At 45.2% G+C, this 18068-nt stretch overlaps 1 protein-coding gene across 1 annotated transcript in view; it reads right to left on the bottom strand.

Annotated features, from left to right (window-relative positions):
• Window positions 1–12708, bottom strand: part of LOC128329673 (parathyroid hormone/parathyroid hormone-related peptide receptor-like) — a 35909-nt gene extending 23201 nt beyond the window's left edge. Inside the window, exons 1-2 of the mRNA XM_053261238.1 lie at window positions 12652–12708; window positions 2251–2356 (exon numbers count right to left, since the gene is read on the bottom strand). Of these exons, the coding sequence (XP_053117213.1) occupies window positions 2251–2356; window positions 12652–12699 (154 nt within the window). The 5' untranslated portion in view covers window positions 12700–12708. The remainder of the gene's footprint in view (window positions 1–2250; window positions 2357–12651) is intronic.
• Between the last annotated feature and the right edge of the window lie 5360 nt (window positions 12709–18068).

Genomic DNA, 18068 nt, shown 5'->3' with positions numbered 1-18068 from the left:
GACAGTAGGAAAGCCAATTGGGATAGGGTTGTACCAGCTCTGGATGGGGTTGTACTCCCCATAAAAGAGCAAGCTAGCAGCTTGGGTGTGTTGCTAGTCCCAGCTCTGTTTTGGGGTGCTTAGGTGGAGGCGGTGGCCAGGGGTGCCTTTGCACAGCTTCAGCTAGTGCACCAGCTGCAGCCGTTTCTCAAGAAGGCAGACCTGGTCATTGCAGCTGGATTACTGCAATGCGCTCTACATGGGGCTGCCCTTGAAGAATATCCAGAAACTTCAGTTGGTGCAGAATGCAGCTGCCAGGCTTCTCTCTGGAACTGCTCACGCAGAGCATATTACACCTATTCTGAAAGAACTGCACTGGTTACCAATTTGTTTCTGGATCCAATTTGAGGTGCTGGTTAAAGGGGGTGGATCTCCCACCCAGATGGTCACCGGCAGTCCCTGGCAGCATGGAGGGTTGGGGGATGGGATGCATCCTCCCAGCCCTTGGAATTCCCATAATGCACCCTGCGAGTGTGTGGTGCATTATGGGTATCCCAGCAGCAAAGGGCAGGCACCCATCTCTGCTGCAGCACTGGCTAAAAGCAGCTGGTGCTGCAGACAAGCAGGGGAATAGGGTTAAGGGAGGTCATTTAAGAGGGTGTCTGCACAGGAGAATTTGCCACCGAAGCACTGCCGGCAGCTGTGTGGCTGCCAGTGTTTCTTACAATCAGCCCAAACCGGTCATTCCACTGGAACTTACTTCTGAGTAAACACACATAGGAATCAAGACCATCAGAGATCCTAGGCAAAAATGTGGGTTCTCTTTTTGTCCTTCCCAGCCCCTCAGCAAAGCATACAAGAGGGGAACCCTTCTGAGCAGGGGGGGAACCCCTTTTATTTCTTTGGGGCTTACTTCTGAGTAAAGATTTATTGTATTGGGACCAAGGACCCCATGCTAGAGAGTTCCGAAGAAGGAACCTCAAGGAAATCCTAAAAACCTTTACAGCCCTTAACGGCTTGGGCCCTGGATACCTCAAGGACTGCCTGCTTCCAAAGGTTTTTGCCCACCCAACAAGATTGTCAGAGGGGCCTTTGCTCCATATGCCAATGTCGAGAGAGGCTAGATTGCCTTGCACCCAGGACAGGGCCCTCTCTGTTGTTGCCCCCACCCCCCGCCCCCAACTCTGGAATGCTCTCTCACAGGGGTGTAGCTATAATTGAGTGAAAGGGTTCAAAGAATACAGGCCCCCAGCTCCTGAGGGCCCTCCAGATCCATCTCTCCCTATTTTCTTCATTATCTCCCTCACTCTTGGGGCCCCGTCCCAGAGAGGGATGAACACGCGCCCCGTCTCCTCTAGCTACGCCCCTGCTCTCTCAGTAAATGTTTGTTCTGTAACAGCTGTGGCTTCTTAAAAAAACTACGAAAGCCCTTTTTATTTATTCAGGCTTTCACCTCCTAGAGGCTCCAGGTTTTTCAGCATTCTTGCATTTGTTTTTTGTTTTTTAATTGTTTCTTGGTATTTTATGGTTTTAACGTTTAATTGATTTTAAGGTTTTAAATGCAACTTTTATGGTATTCTATTGTATTTTACCTTTTGTATTTTAACTTCTGTAAACTGCCTTGAGATGCATTATGAAAGGTGGTATACAAACTGAACAATAAATAAATAATTACTACTCCTGAGCTCTGCCCTTTGTGTCTTAGGAATTGAGCTTTCAGGAGCTCTTGTGGGTTTTTCATTCCTATCACATAGATATGCCATAACAGTGAGAAGTCAGTGCAGTTGTGGATTCTATACCATGAGCCAGCATGGTGTAGTGGTTAGAGTGCTGGACTAGGACCGGGGAGACCCAAGTTCAAATCCCCATTCAGCCATGATACTTGCTGGGTGACTCTGGGCCAGTCACTTCCCTCTCAGCCTAACCTACTTCACAGAGTTGTTGTGAGGAGAAACTTAAGTATGTAGTACACTGCTCTGGGCTCCTTGGAGGAAGAGCGGGATATACAATGTAAATAAATAAATAATAATAATAATAATAATAGTTGTGCTTGGAGTACGTTAATGTAGGGGTTCTCAGACTTGGGTCCCCAGATGTTACTAGACTACGACTCCATCTTTCCCAGCCACTGCTGCTGGTGGGAGTTTTAATCCCACATCTGGGGACCCAAGTTTGAGAACCACTGTCTTAATATGTTTCAGAAAGATTTATTTTCTACATTTTTAACCTGAGCCCCAACCAAGAATTAGTGACAGAGGAAAGAGTAGGTACCTTTCATTCTCTCCTTCTGGGCATGTATCTGTTGGTGGCATTTTGTTTCTGCTACATCTAGCAAATACATCTGTTCTTCTTTGGTTAAAACATCATCTGTGTCCACCTGCCAAACAAATGAGGGAAGAGAGAAGTGAGACACTGAGGCTCGTTCTATCAGTTTCATTGGACCAACTGGCTCTTTTCCTCCCTGAACGACCTCAGCAGAGAGGAAAGGGGAACCAGTAAGGGGCCATCCATCAACCTGGCTGGGACCAACTTCCATTAGGCTTTCTCCCTCCCAGAAGCCCACTTTCTATATGAAGTGCAGAATATTCAAAGTTTTTGTGCAAGTTCCAAGCGTGATCTAACTCTCTGTACACACACTGCTGCAGGCTTCTGTGCTGCTTCCTAGCATGAACTTACCTTCTGTATGCATGCTGAGCAGAACCTCATGTTATTTTTGCAGCTCCACCTGCTGGGCAGCTCTTTCATTCTGAGAAGACTTTTCCCTAGTCGCCACAAAAGTAATGAAAAAAGGTGGGGTTCTTCTCAGAATGCAAGAGCTGGCCAGCAGGTGGCGCTGTGGAAATCGCATGACATCTATGCTCCATGTGTATACAGAAGGTAAGATCGTGCTAGAAAGTAACATGTAAGCCTGTAGTAAGATCACACTTGGAACCAACAGTTTGAATATCCCACACATTATTGCCATATGGAAGCAGGCAAAAGTATCTCATGTGGTGGCCACGGTACCTGCACTTGCTTATTTTCCCCTTCCCTCTTTGTCCCTTTTCTATGACATTGTAAAACCTTATTTTAAACTGGGTACCATTTAGAGGTGCTTAGCAGGAAGTCTGTATATAAATGTAGCAGATAGATAGATAGATGAAGTATCATTTAAATCAGTCAAACAAGTTAGTCACAGATAATTTGTCCCATTAATTTCAATGGGATTTAGCCATGACGAACTTTGTCTGGATGCTCTCCAAAAGGGTTTGTGTCTGTAGGATAAATTGCTTAGAATATTGATATCATAAAATTTCTTATTTTAAAAGAAAAACATAAATGTGTGGAGAGAATGAGATAGCAGCCAAACAATTTGAGAGGAAATTGAGATGAAATGGTAACCCAGAGATGGGGCCCTTAATGGCAACCCATAATGGATGGTCCAGTTATACAGGGCTTTGTGGGGGAGGGGTGGCATCAGTTGCACTAACAACAATATACAGAGGCTATAAGATTGCATGATATGCCACTGACTGGCTCATTTCCCTTGCAAAATTGTCAGGAAATGGAAAGCCATGAGAGATAAAGCAAGACAGCAAGGAACAAAGAAAGCAGGCCCAAATGTCGACAGCTGCAATTAAATTGCACATCCGCACAGGACGTTTTGGGAAGACTGATAAAGATTGATCAATAATGAAATTTCCATCAGTGCTGCAGCCTCCCGGTATTGACAGCGGTATTGTCTTGCTGGGTGCTAAACAGCAGATATAATCAAGGGCAACATGGCCATGTGCTTCATATCAGAAGGTGTTGGGTTTTTTTTAAAGAGGTATAATGGAATACAACCTAGGTTTTGAGAATCCAGACTGATCAAATTTCACATCACAGAACAAAAGGCAGGAGCTTTTTGACAAATGGAAATTACTAACAATGTTGTACCTCCACAAAAAACACAAGCATGATGGAAAGATTGAAACAATATGACTATGGTCCTTCAATCCATTTAGCTCAGTCTTCCTCTTTGCATTCTCATATATATGGAATCCTCTTTCTTAGCAAACATTCATGAACACATCTTCAGCTCCAACCTACACGTTTAGTTTCTCCTACCTTCATTCCTCTATTCCACCAGGATGAGAAAGAATAGCTGAGAGCATCCTCTTCTTGTTCATTCCACCCATGTGCAAAGTTCCTATACCAAAGGTACACAGGCAGTTCTTTCTGGTCTATTGATTGAAATAAATTTACTGACTCGTAGGAGTGTGCGCGGAACTGGTGTGGCCGGTTCGATTCGAATCCGAACTGGATTCAAACCAACCTGGCATGGACCTGTCCAGCCAAACCAGGTCCAGTCCAGTTCAGCCATCAAACCAGGCCAAACCGGTTCAGGGGATGTAATTTAAAAGGGAAATCTGGTGAGGATTCCCCTTTATAAGTATAGGGGGTAGGAGACCCTTACAGGGGGAAGGGGTAACTGGGTGTGGGTGGCAAGAGAAGGCATAAGGTCCTTATCTGGCCTTATCTTACCACTAGCGCTGCCGCTCACTGCTGCTTGCAGCCCCTGCAGCCCCAAGCACACTCCTCCCCTCTATTACCAAGTCACGGGTATGACAGTTCCCTCTTTAGGTACCTTCCAGTGGACAGTGAAAACTTTTTGTTTCAATGGACCTTCAGCTCTGAAGTGTTTAAAGTGCTCTGCTGAGATTTGTTTTCTTTTGCGGGCTTAGTATTGGATTGCTTTTATTGACACTTGTACATATTTTGTTCTCCATTTTGATAATCTTTTAGATGCAAAAGTGGAATAAAACTGATTAAAAATTGTGTTCTAGGAAGAGCACAAGCAGATTCGGGGAGGTAAGCAAGATTTTCTACACAAAACAACAATACTTTTTTCTTCAAACAAACAGGAAGAGGGGAGATTTTGAGGGCCTGGTTTCTCTTTAAGGGAGAAGTCTCAGAGTGTATATCTGTGTTTGTTTCTTGCCAGGGCTAGCATTTGCCAGGGTTTGCTTTGGGGGCTCTGTGGCATTTAGTTGTTTCTCTCTGTCTGGAGAGGGGCAGAGGGAGGAGTCATCTAGGACTGTATTGAGTCACACCTCATGGGAGGAGCCACATTCCTGTAAGCCACATTCCTGTTTCAGTTTGAAGCCTACTCTCTATATAAGAGGTGAAGGCCAGAGAACTTAGCGAACAGGGATAGCAAACAGGGCATTGAAACTTTGCATGGAGTTTAGTGGGGAAGTGTGCAGGGAGCCTTCTTTCTTGGGAAAGAAAGTTCAAACTGCTAAATAGCTGACCAATACAGCTAAGGCCCAACTTTCTAATAAATTATCTCCAAATATTCTAAACAGCCAACAAAACCAGTTATGAAGATAGAAAGCCAGCAGGGGAATGGGCACTTCCCAGTGTATTGCACAGAGTGTCACACGTATGACTATTTGCTCCTTGGGCAGAAGTCATGGGTGCTCAATGCAAGGAGCTCCTGGCTCTCAGGGAACAAGTTCATTCCCTTGAGACCAAGGTGGCAGATCTGAAGAAGCTCAGAGAGACAGAGAGGTATGTGGATGAGACCTTCAGGGACATGGTAGAGGCATCCCAATCCAAGGCTGATAGCTATTCTGCTGTCAGGGAGAATGAAGGTCTTGTGGAAGGAGGACATCAGTCTGAGGAAGAGGGAAATGCTCCTTTACAAGGGACCCCTTCCATGGATGATGAGCCCATTTACCCTCACACAGGGGATACGCCTCTGGGGGGTGGGGGCCTCTTTGTAGTGGGCAATTCAATCATTAGAGGTATAGAGAGATGGGTCTGTGACCCATGTGTAGACTTGCCTTCCTGGTGCAGAGGTTGCAGACATCACGTGGTGTCTAGACAGGCTGTTAGGCAGTGCTGGGGAGGAGTCATCTGTCGTAGTGTACGTCAACACCAACAATGTTGGGAAATGCAGTTGGGAGGTCCTGGAAGCCAAATTTAAGCTGATAGGTAGCATATTGAAGTCCAGGACCTCCAAGGTAGCAGAAATGCTACCTGTTCCACACGCAGGGTCAGTGAGCCAGACAGAGCTGAGGAGTCTCAATGCATGGATGAGACCAACATGCTGGGAGGAGGGGTTAAAATTTGTCAGGCATTGGGATACATTTTGGGGCAAGTAAAGCCTGTACAAAAAGGATGTGCTGCATTTGAACCAAGAGGGAAACCAAGATACTGACGCTTAAAATTAAAAAAAATTAACAGAGCAGCTTTTAAAATGACACCTGTATCCGGTTTGGCAAATGCCATCCCTTAAGGTGTGAGGGTGTAAAAGATTCAGATAAAACAGAAGAGGTCAAATTAGAACCACATAAAGAGCAGACAGAAGGCTGTGCTAGCTGGTCAAAGAGATCAAAGAGCCAAAAGAAAGATAGCACACACCAGGTAAGAGATTCAGCGTATAGGTGCTTATATGCCAATGCCAGAAGCCTCCGAGCCAAGATGGGTAAGCTGGAGTGCTTAGTTGCTAATGAAGAAACAAATATAGTGGGCATAACAGAAACATGGTGGAACAGTGAGAAGCAGTGGGACACTGTTATCCCTGGATAAAAACTTTATAGAAAGGACAGGGAGGGGCGCGTTGGAGGTAGAATAGCACTGTATGTTAAATAAGGGATAGAATCTAACAAGATAGAAAAAATAGGTGGACCGGAGTCCTCCACAGAAACCCTGTGGGTGACAATACAAGGCCTGAAAGGAAACATGCTACTGGGGACATGTTATTGCCCTCCGGATCAAAATGCTGGAGGAAATCAGGGAGGCGTCAAGGAGAGACAGAATAATAATAATGGGTGACTTCAATTACCCATACATAGACTGGGTAAATTCACAGTCAGGAAATGACATCCAAATTTCTAGATATGCTGAATGACTGTGCCCTAGAACAGTTGGTCTTGGAATCAACCAGAGAGAAGGTGACCTTGAACTTAATCTTGAGTGGCACTCAGGACTTGGTGCATGATGTCTGTGTCACAGACCCTGTAGGGAACAGTGACCATAGTGCAATCAAATTCAGCATACATGTGGGGAGAGAACCACCAAGGAAATCTAACACTGAATTTCAGAAGAGGAAATTTCTCCAAAATGAGGAGTTTGGTGAAAAGAAAACTGAAAGGGAAAATAAGGAGAATCACTTGGCTCCAGAATGCATGGAGTTTATTTAAAACCACAATACTAGAAGCCCAGTTAGAATGTATACCAAAAAAGGAGGAAAGGTACTACCAAGACTGGGAGGATGCCAGCATGGCTAACTGGTAAAGTCAAGGGGAAGAAAACTTCCCTCAGAAACTGGAAGCCCTGCCCAAATGAAAAGAACAGAAAGGAACACAAACTCTGGTAAAAGAAATGCAAGGTGACAATAAGGGAGGTGAAAAGAGAGTTTGCGGAACATTTAGCTAAAAGCATCAGGGCAATAACAAAAACTTTTAAAAATAAATCAGAAGCAGGAAACCTGCCAGGGAGGTGGTTGGACCTTTAGACAATGAGGGAGTGAAAGGGATTATTAAGGATGATATGGAGGTTGCAGAGAAGCTAAATTGGTTATTTGCATCTGTCTTCACAGCAGAGGATACTGAGTGTATACCTGTCCCTGAACCAGGCTTCTCATGAACAGAGGCTAAAGAACTGAGTCAGATAGAGGTGACAAGAGAGGACGTTCTGTCTGAAAAAACACTAGAACCAGGGGTCATCCCATGAAATCGATTGCCAAGAAATTTAGAACCAACAAGCGGAGTTACTTTTTCACCCAACGCATAATCAAATTTTGGAATTCTGTGCCACAAGATGTGGTGACAGCCAACAACCTGAATGGCATTTAGAGGAGTTTGGATAACTTCATGGAGGAGATGTTTATCAGCGGCTACTAGTCTGAGGGCTATAGGCCACCTCCAGCCTCAGAGGTAGGATGCCTCTGAATACCAGTTGTAGGAAAGTAACTGCAAGAGAGAGGGCACGCCCTCAACTCCTGCCTGTAGGCTTCCCAGTGGCATCTGGTGGGCCACTGTGTGAAATAGGATGCTGGACTAGATGGGTCTTGGGCCTGCTCTTATGTTCTAAGTGTATGCATACTTATATACATATACTACCTTTTGGGAGGTATATTCTTGAAGTCTGGTTTTGTGATGCTTGATTTGTAAACTGGTATGGTCTCTTTTTGTTAATTTAAATTTTTTTTGACATTTTGTGAAACAAATACAATTCATAATGATATAAAATAAAATTATATGTATATAATACAAGGAATATCGGCCCTTCTGGAAAAATATAGAAGAGGGTAAGGACCCAACGCATGACCCTAATGCTCTAAACTACATTTACTCTTGGTGAAAGTGAATGTTCATTTGTAGAAACCAGCTGACTCTAGTCTGTATGTTCAAAACTGATTATTAAATTGAACGATGCAGGGGGAATTGATGTTATAAATATGCGTCATTGTTATTCCATAATATGATACCTACCTGTCATTGTATTTTGCCGGGGGTTAATTATAATAAAATTTTATTTTAAAAACATAACACAGGGATATTATATTGTAAGAACATCTTTCCAAAACATACAAGGACCATTTGTAATATGACAAACAACTTGGTGATTGTTGAATTGAATTTTGAGATGCAGCATCACAGAAATAAACATATATTAAAGACTGATGTTACCAATGGTACAAATATAACTGCGATATCTGAAAAGGCTGTGGTGGGAGGAAGAACATTCAGGCATCTGCCACTGGCTGCTAAAGGTATCAAAGATTCTCTTTGAAGCCCTGAAATGCCTCCATATTTTGTGACGACCTGGAGATTCCAACACCAGCTTGTTACACCGGTCACCCTGTTAACAAACTGTGATTTGCCTTCGCCACCTTAGAGTGTAGTACCATCGCCACAGTCTAGCCAGTGAAGGACAAGACATCTCTTGTCTGGTTAAGCTTTTGACAACGTTGTGATATTAATCAAAAAGCAACAGTTCTGCACTCAGAAAGCATGCAAGGAGCAGCAGTGGACAGCGGCCGTAATTCAAAAAGCTGACTTTGCCTACAAGTCTGTCAGAACAGACTTCCCATAGGAACATAGGAAGCTGCCATCCACTAGTCAGCCGGTTGGTCCATCTAGATCAGGGCTGCTCAACTTTGGCCCTCCTGCAGATGTTGGCCTACAACTCCCATAATCCCTGGCTATTGGCCACTATGTCTGGGGATTGTGGGAGTTGTAGTCCAAAAACAGCTGGGGGGCCTAAGTTGAGCAGGCCTGATCTAGATCAGTGTTGTCTGCACTGACCGGCAACGCTTCTCCAAGGTTTCAGGCAGGAGTCTTTCCCAGCCCCAGGGCTGGTGCTATCATTAGGCCAACTAGGCGGCAGCCTAGGGCGCAGACCTCAGAGGGGCGCAGAGTGTATCAAATCAATCAAAATGATTTGCGTGCCAAAATATTTTCTTTTGTATTTGAGAAAGATAATCAAAAATTGATGTATTACCTCTTCTTGCAATTTAAAATAAATGTAGAAGTTTCAAGTTTTGTGCTTTTCATTTTTTCTACAAAACATCTGTTTTTGAAAATTGAAGTTGAAATTTTTTTTGTTGGGGTGCAAGTACTTAGCCTTGCCTAGGGTGCAAAATAGTCTGGCACCAGTCCTGCCCAGCCCTACCGGGAGATGCTGCCAGGGATTGATCCAGGGACCTTCTGCTTGCCAAGCAGATGCTCTAGACCAGTGGTTCCCAACCTGGGGGCCTCCAGATGTTGCTGAACTACAAGTCCCATCACCCCCAGCTAGACAGAAGAAGAGCCTTGCTCGATCAGGTCCAAAGTTTATCCAGCCCAGCACCCTGTTTCCCACAGTAGCCCATGAGATGCCCTAGCAAGCCACACAACCGGGAGATGAAGGCATGTCCCCTCTTGCTCTCCTGCAACTGGAGGCATCCTGCATTCCTGCCTCTGAACATGGAGGTAGCCAATAGCCATCAGGAGGACTGCCACTGAACTGCAGCCTAACTCTTGCTAGCTCTGCGTTGCTGTTGGTTTCACGTTTCAACAGAAAAGATTTTGAAACAATTTACATGGGGGGGGGGAATGATTGGAATATGATTCTCTGACCCCAAGTGGGCCACGTAGGAACATGTGGCATATGTTCCTATGTGCCATATACTGAGTCAGACCATAGGTCCATCTAGCTCAGTATTGTCTACACAGACTGGCAGCGGCATCTCCAAGCTTGCAGGCAGGAATCTCTCTCAGCCCCATCTTGGAGAAGTCAGGGAGGGAACTTGGAACCTTCTGCTCTTCCCAGAGCGGCTCCATCCCCTAAGGGGAAGATCTTCCAGTGCTCACACTTCTAGTCTCCCTTTCGTATGTAACCAGGGTGGACCCTGCTTAACTAAGGGGACAAGTCATGCATGCTACCATAAGACCAGCTCTCCTCTCAGAAGGTCAGTTCTGCTGCTGAAAGTTCTCTCATCCCTTACAAAACATGAGCTTGTTCTAATGTAATATTCTCTTCAAGTCATGGGTGGCTCCAGGCCGGGGGGAGGCAAGGGGGCAAGTGAACAGCACTCCCAGAAAGGTGGCTTGCCCCCACCCACCCCCATTTCTGTTTCAGAATTCTAATATGTGGGAAACAGCTTGCCCCCCAAAAATGCATTTTATCCCTTCTGTGCCCTCCCCCTCAATATTTTTTCACTGCTTCAAGTGAACGAATGCGCCCATGTAGCCTTGATCTGATATTCCTGGTGCGCATGCCAGAGGCCCTATTTATTTAAATCAAGGGAGAAGATCTGAGCACACCAATTGATCATTTTTTCTTTCTTTCTTTTTTTAAAGATGCTTTTTATTATATAGAAAGGTAGGAAAAAGGTTACACCTCTGAGCCACCAACTTGTCCAATAACACATAATATGATGTAACACATGTTCATACCCATGTATGTGCTACGTACTTTCATACTTATCCTAGTTAATTGTTTACATACATAACAAATGCAAAAATAAACTAAATCTTGCCCATCAATAACTTTCTAACACACCTAGTTGATATGAAGAAGAAAATTATAAGAAAAAGAGAAAACAAAAATTGAACAACTCCCACCTGACCTGTCAGTCAGCTAATACCTAGATATTAATCTTGTCTTGGGGGAAATAATAATTTGACTATAAGTAGGGGAGAGAGAGAAAAAGGATCAAATTATTTAAGAATAGAGACCAATATTACTAAAATAAAAATGTTAGTTATTTTTAATATTATTTTAATTTACATCCACAATTTTCTGTGGTTAAATTTTCTATAAACGAGACATATTCAGAACTTTAATGTGTGTTACTAATTGGGCGGTTACCTATTTCCAAAGGTGAACCAAAAAGGAGCAACCATTTGAAAAGTAAAAATGCAAAAAAATGTAAAAATGCATTATTATTTATTCAATTTCTATATTGCCCTTCCAAAAATGGCTCTGGGTGGTTTACACAGAGAAATAAAAAATAAATAAGATGGAACCCTGTTCCCGAAGGGCTCACAATCTAAAAAGAAGCATCAGATACACACCAGCAACAGTCACTGGAGGTACTGTGCTGGGGGTGGATAGGGCCCAGTTACTCTCCCCCTGCTAAATAAAGAGAATCACCACACTAAAAGGTGCCTCTTTGACAAGTTAGCACTGGATGTGTCTGCTGGTTGAAATGAATGGGGGTACCATTCTAAGGCTGGGGAGCTCCACATGTTCATTAGAACTCCCCTTCCCAGAAGAGATGACTGACCGAAAGGAGTGCCTTGCTTAGATGCTGAGGTCTGGTCCAAAGGCACATGCTTCAGCCATCTTGCCTGAAGCTAAGCAGGTCTGGGTCTGGTCAGTGTCTGGATGGGTGATTATCTGAGAACCTAATGTATGCTGCCTTTAATTCCATAATGGGCAGGTTATAAATAGAATGACTAACAATTCATGAGTAATTAGTAGACAAGATGTGGCATTAATACTAGCTCCTACTCACAGCTGACTTGACTTCTCCCATACCAGCTTTTTAAAAATAAAATTAAAAAATACAGATGACCAAATTAGAGCAAAGGTTCCTCCCAAGTTTTCTGCTACAGAAATAATTCTGGAAGTATAAAGGGGAAATATTCCACCAGAACCAACCAGTCTCAAAACATATGATCCACTATTTCTAACTGGAAGGAAGAACTAAGAACTCCCAAACTAGCAAGAAGGTTAATCTTGTTTTCTAAAGCATTTCAGGACCCAGGACATTCATACAAACATTCCAGGATGAACTCTGCCAGTCCAGATGGAAGAAGGGAAAGAAACCGAAGAAACATAGTTGGGGAGCTGTGGGGTGGATTCCTTACTTGTCTGATTGTCACTGCTCAATCCTCAGATTAAAGTATCTCACAGGGAACTCATGACTAAGTTGTCCCATGAATTTCAGTGAGACCTCCATTCAGTAATGTAGCCGGGACGTCAGCCGTTGAAATTAATGGGACTTGCACAAGAGCACAGGAGCATCTCTTGCATAACCCATGCTGAAGTGAATTGCTTGCTCAAGAATGCAGTATATCTGTGCTTCTGGTGCAAGTCCGTTTTGGTGGGACTTTCGCAATGTATGTTCTCAGCACTGTGCCTAACGTGTGCAATCAGTCCATGAGAGCAACACAGTGGACCAAGGAATGCAGGCCGGAGCAGACTTACCAAAGCACAAACCAAATGCAGAAGGGAGAAACAAAGGACAGCTGCCATAAAATTCCCTGCATGGTGATGGGCCGATTCCTCCATGCTTCTCAGAACGTTGGTGCCATCCAAAGTGGGGAAAGAGGCCGGTCACGCTGCGTCGAATCCTTCCCCTGAGAACAGATGATCCTAAATGAATAAATCCAAATTTAAGATCTGCTAGAAGCATTCAAGTTCATCTTGTCATCTCAAAACTAATCTCGCTTACCAGTGTCTTGCAAGATCTGGGGTTTAAACAGCCAAGAGAAATCACCCTGAAGATCCACCAGCATCAGCCACTCAGCTCAGTTTAGCACATTTAGCAAGGTGTTTCCCGAGACTGATGCTTAATTATGCTCAGCATCCATTCCTCATAACTGGCTGGTCTCTGTGCTGCGCTTGTTGGGGGAGCCTCTGTGACTTCTACTGTTCCTTGTTACCCTCCAGGGTGGAAAGGCAGGGCTTGTTAGCTCACTCCTAGGTGCTACATTTTGTTCTTATGCTTCATTCGTTTGCGAGATCTTCTCGCCACTATTTTTTTCCTTTGAAACTTCAAATGGCAACACTCTGACTTCCCTGTCACAAAAATGAAATTAATTGCTCAGCTAGAGGCTCAAGGCCAGCCTTCTCACAAGTCATAGTTTGGAGTCTAAACTCCAGTTAGCATAACCCCTAGTTTGGCATTACATCTGAATCAACACAGTGGCTTATATATTCTTAAAGAGAATTGTCCTACCTGTGAATCACTGCAATAAAAAGAGGCATATTCTCATCATGATAATAAACCTATAGTCACTCCTCCTATGTTGACCAGAACCAGAAAGTCCCAAGTGTCAGGCTGCCTGGCCTCTTAAAAATTTGATGGCAGCCTATCGGAATTTAATTCCAGCCCTGGCATAGTCCTAATCTACCTGGACTTGAGGCTGAAGCGCCGATAGCTGGTCTTTCGTTCCACATCCGTTCCTGTCCGCTGCTCTTCACATCTTTTCCTGCCAAAAGACTGGAGGCAGGTTTTGTCTGAGTTTTCTGCAGTGTGATGATTTAATTAAAAAATAATACCACTGGACCATCTTTCAGCTTAATGAGAATCAAGTGTGACGAGGACATTGGTTTTCCATCTATTAACTCCACCCACCTGTCTCTGGGGGCTGCCTTTGCAGTGTCACTATAAATCAGCTTTGTTTTCTACCCAGATATCTTCAGTTGCTCAAAAAGCTACACATAGTCTGCCAGGATTAGTTTTTTCCGCCTGGTTTCTGCCTGACAAAGAGTTCTGTGCAACGTGAAAGATTGCACTGTCCCTCACTGGCCTAAGCTAGTTCAATAGGATGTTATCTACTGCACATCTTCTCTTCTTTAGACTAGCACAGCAGCCCTTTGATAGGTTCCGCTGTAATACCGGACCAGGGTTTCAGCTAACCATTGCTGAGACTCCAAACTATTATTTGTATTCCAGATGGATAAGAACACCATGATTGTGAGCAGGGATGTCACTGGAGATTGGCATCATGAGCTGCAGCTGAAGGGCCCACTGCAGATCCCTGAGACCCTCTCTGTGCCCAGAGCCTCCATGTGGTGATGGTGTGGTGGTGGGGTGGCTCTCTTGGAGCACACCCAAATAAGAAGGAACCCACGGAGGGCAGTTGGCTGAGGGCCCAGGGCAGCCCAGGGGATTGCAATGGCTGAGGCAAGGCACAAAATGCTGCCTTGCCTCATGCCCCTGGTGAGGGCCTTCCAGGGCAGTTGCCTAGAGTGGGGAGGGCACCAATGGCCTGGGTCATGTGCTGCCCCGTGAGCCGAAAGTATAGTCCACAGGGGCACAGGCTCTTGCCTGCTGCCCCACCGCTGACATCCGCAGCAGCAAGGAGGACAAGGAGAGCATTCAGCAGGGGTGGAGGGTCCTGCCCCCTTCATCCATGCAAGCACCACCACCACCCATCATCCAAGAAAGTGGGCAAGTGGGTGAGTGAGCAGGCTGGTCACCTGCCCACTTGCTCTCCTTGCTGTCTGTCTCTGCTGCTCCTGCTGTGGATCTGGCCTGCCGCGGCGCATTATAACGACATTGCGGTGTCATGTGGCAATGTCATTATAATGTGCTATGGCAGTCTGACTGCCCAGTAGCAGCAGGAGCAGCAGGCAGAGGCAGAATGGCAAGGAGAGGAAGTGGGTGGTAGGGCAGGTGATGGGCATTGCCTACCCGCTTGGGTGATAGGAGGCACCCGCCCACGTGGATGAAGGGAGTGGGGGCACCAAAGCCAGGTTTCGCCTGGGGCACCAGAAATCCTTGGTCCGGCCCTGCTCCTTTCAGAACCAACCCTCGCAAGCTTTGAAAATGCATGGGTGGCAGGGAGGAGGGTAGGTTGCAAGTAGCCTCCTCTTCTTTCCTTGAGCTTCTGGAAAGTTTTGCAAAGAGCGGGTGTGGAAAGACACTCCTTTCAAAGCTTGAGATGGGTCCCAAGGAGCTGCTCCAATGGTGACAGTGAAGAGGCATCTTACTGCCCTGCTGCCGTCCCACCAGTCTGTCACCGAAGGCAATTGCCTCACCTTGCCTCATTAAAGAGCCGCCCCTGTAAGAGGCCCCTGAAATGTGGAGCTGGCCTTGCTTGTGAAGTTTCTTGCTTCCCCCCGTTTCCCTGAGAATCCCCAGATGCTCTCCAAAACAGCAGCCTCTGATGATGGAGAAATGTCCCAAACCATGAATTGTGAGTTCAGATATAATGCCAAATCTCAAAGTTCAATTTGTGCAAGAGAGGAAAGGCGATTTGTATTGGTCCCCTCTTTGCACTGCAGACCCCTGAGCCCCCCAGATGTCCTTGAGGTTGGAGGGCCTTCTGGAGCAGATTTTAGGGAGTCACAGAGGGCAGCAGGGGAAAGGGAGGTTCGACAAAAATCAGCTGTCCTGTCTTGTGAGAATGAAACTTCTTCCATTTGCAGAAGTACAAGTTGGGAGTTACCCACTCTGACTCCCGTATGCTGTTGCCCTGCTGAAGAAATACCCCCTAAATACCCTGGTGAAGTGCTAGCCACCAAATAGCATCACCATTTTGTCTGAGTTTTCTGCAGTGTGATGATGTAATTAAAAACTAGCTGGGCTGGGTGCAGAGCAATTGCACCTCTAGTTTGTCGCCTGTCGCTGCGGCCCCGCTGGCTGTCGCCATTTTGTTGTCTGCCCGTTGCCGCCTCCTTCTTCCCCTACCCACTCATTGCCGCCTCCTTCTTCCCCCTGCCACTGCTGCCTCCTTCTTCCCTCATCTGCCCATTGCCGCCTCCTTCTTCCCCCGTCCCCATCTGTCCCTGCCGCCTCCTTCTGCCCATTGCTGCCACTGTTTTCTTGGCACCATGTCCACACACACCCCACCAGCCAGCTGGCCGCTGCCGCTGCCACCATTTCCCCCCTCCCACCCGTCCCGTGGCTAGCCTATCCGGCAGCTTTCCGAACTCTCGCGAGAGCTGCCACTCATGGGATTAGCCGCAGATATGCCTTACTTAGAGAATTAAATATATAGAAGTTAATACCACTGGACCATCTTTCAACTTAATGAGAATCAAGTGTGATGAGGACATTGATTTTCCATCTATTAATTCCACCCATCTGTCTCTGAGGGCTGCCTTCGTAGTGTCTCTACAAATCAGCTTTGTCTTCTATCCAGATATCTTCAGTTGCTCAAAAAGTTACACATAGTCCTCCAGGATTGGATTTTTACTCCTGGTTTCTGCCTGACAAAGAGTTCTGTGCAACATGAAAGACTGCATAGCCCCCCACTGGCCTAAGCCAGTTCAATAGGATGTTATCTTCTCCATATCTTCTCTCTTTCAGACTAGCACAGCTGCCCTTTGATGGGTTCAGCTGTAATGTCAGCCCAGGGGTTCATCTAACCATCGCTGATTGAAAGCTGAAGATACCTGTTTGTTGCTCTCATCATCTAGCTTTAGCTGCCTTATTTTTGTCTTATTTTTGCGTGCAGTATGCTAAATAACTTTGCTTTGGACAGCATGTACATTGCTCTCACCTAGTGATGAGGTTTGTGGTATTTTTGCATGATTGCCTGATATAAGTTTCTTGAAGGTAAGGAAACGCATGACAGTTTGGTTTTTCTGTGGCCATGAAAATGATTCATATTACTCATGCTGTGGGTTCATTTGCTTTCATCACTATTCCTGTTTGTTCCACAAGCTTAAACTCTCTTTCAGTTTCCATCTTCAAGAGCAATAAAATATCCTTTCTAGGCTCTGGGTTTTGTCTGATTTCAGTTTCAGCCTGACTTGGCACTGGCCTAGTATAAATTGTTTTGCACTCTAGACCTATAAATCCATCTGCATAGCCATTCTTTCACTTTTTGCTTTGTGAGCTCAGCTTGGTGGACAACAGAATCACCATTTTTATCATGCTTAGTAGCTAACATGCCCCAAATCTTAGCACTGGTTATGCTAGAGTTTCCATTATACAATTATTTAGGGTGCATTTGTATTGTAGTGACTAGGACCAGAGACACCTGAGTTCAAATCCCCATTCATCTACGAAGCACACTGGGTGTCTCTGGGCCAGCCACTTACTTTATCTCTCAGCCTAATCTACATCACAGGGTTGTTGTGAGGATAAACATAACCATGTACACAGCTCTGGGCTCTTCGGAGGAAGAGTGGGATATAAATGCAAAAATAAATAAGATATATGACTTTATTCACTCTTCAAAGTCCAGTCATGTTTAATAGGTGTCCCTCCTCAGTATCCTTTCAAGAGGGAATTATTGGAATTTGGTTCTATGGAACTCACTGCCACAAGATGTAGCGATGGCCCTAGCTTAGTTGACTTTAAAAGGAGATCTGACAATTAATGGAGGACAAGTCTCCTTGTCCTAGTCATGATGGCTATATGCTACCTCCAGTTTCAGAGGCAAGATGCCTCCAAATTCCAGCTGCAAGGAAGCAATGGCAGGCCAGTGGGTATACCTTCATCTCCTGTTTGTGGGCTTCCCAGAGGCATCTGGTGGGCTGCTGCAAGGCCTCGGTCTGATCCAGCAGGACTTTCTTATGTTCTTATGTAAGATTGGCAGTCCAATGGTTTCTATGTCCAACTCTGCTAGCATACATCTGTGCCGGTATGCATTTAACTTGGGCTCCAGTATCCAGTCTGATCGAAATTATTTTCTAATGCCTGCCTAATGTTATCTCCACAGAGGCTTGATTTTACTCTTTATCCGTCCTTCTGACTTACATTAAGAACAGTGGGACAAACACTGGAGGACTCAGGAAATCATCAATGGATCTCGTGACTTTAAGAAAAGCAAACTAAGCAGCAGTTGCAAGCATTCTGAGTTTGTTGCGAACAGTGGTGCTCAGAGGGTCTGTAACCCTCCCCCAGTGCTGTTTTTGTGATCCGAGTTGTCCCTCAACCCTGA

Source organism: Hemicordylus capensis, chromosome 6, assembly GCF_027244095.1.
Source record: "Hemicordylus capensis ecotype Gifberg chromosome 6, rHemCap1.1.pri, whole genome shotgun sequence".
Lineage (NCBI taxonomy): Eukaryota > Metazoa > Chordata > Lepidosauria > Squamata > Cordylidae > Hemicordylus > Hemicordylus capensis.
The sequence above is the reverse complement of the archived record's forward strand: the minus strand, read 5'-3'. Positions and strand labels throughout refer to the sequence as shown.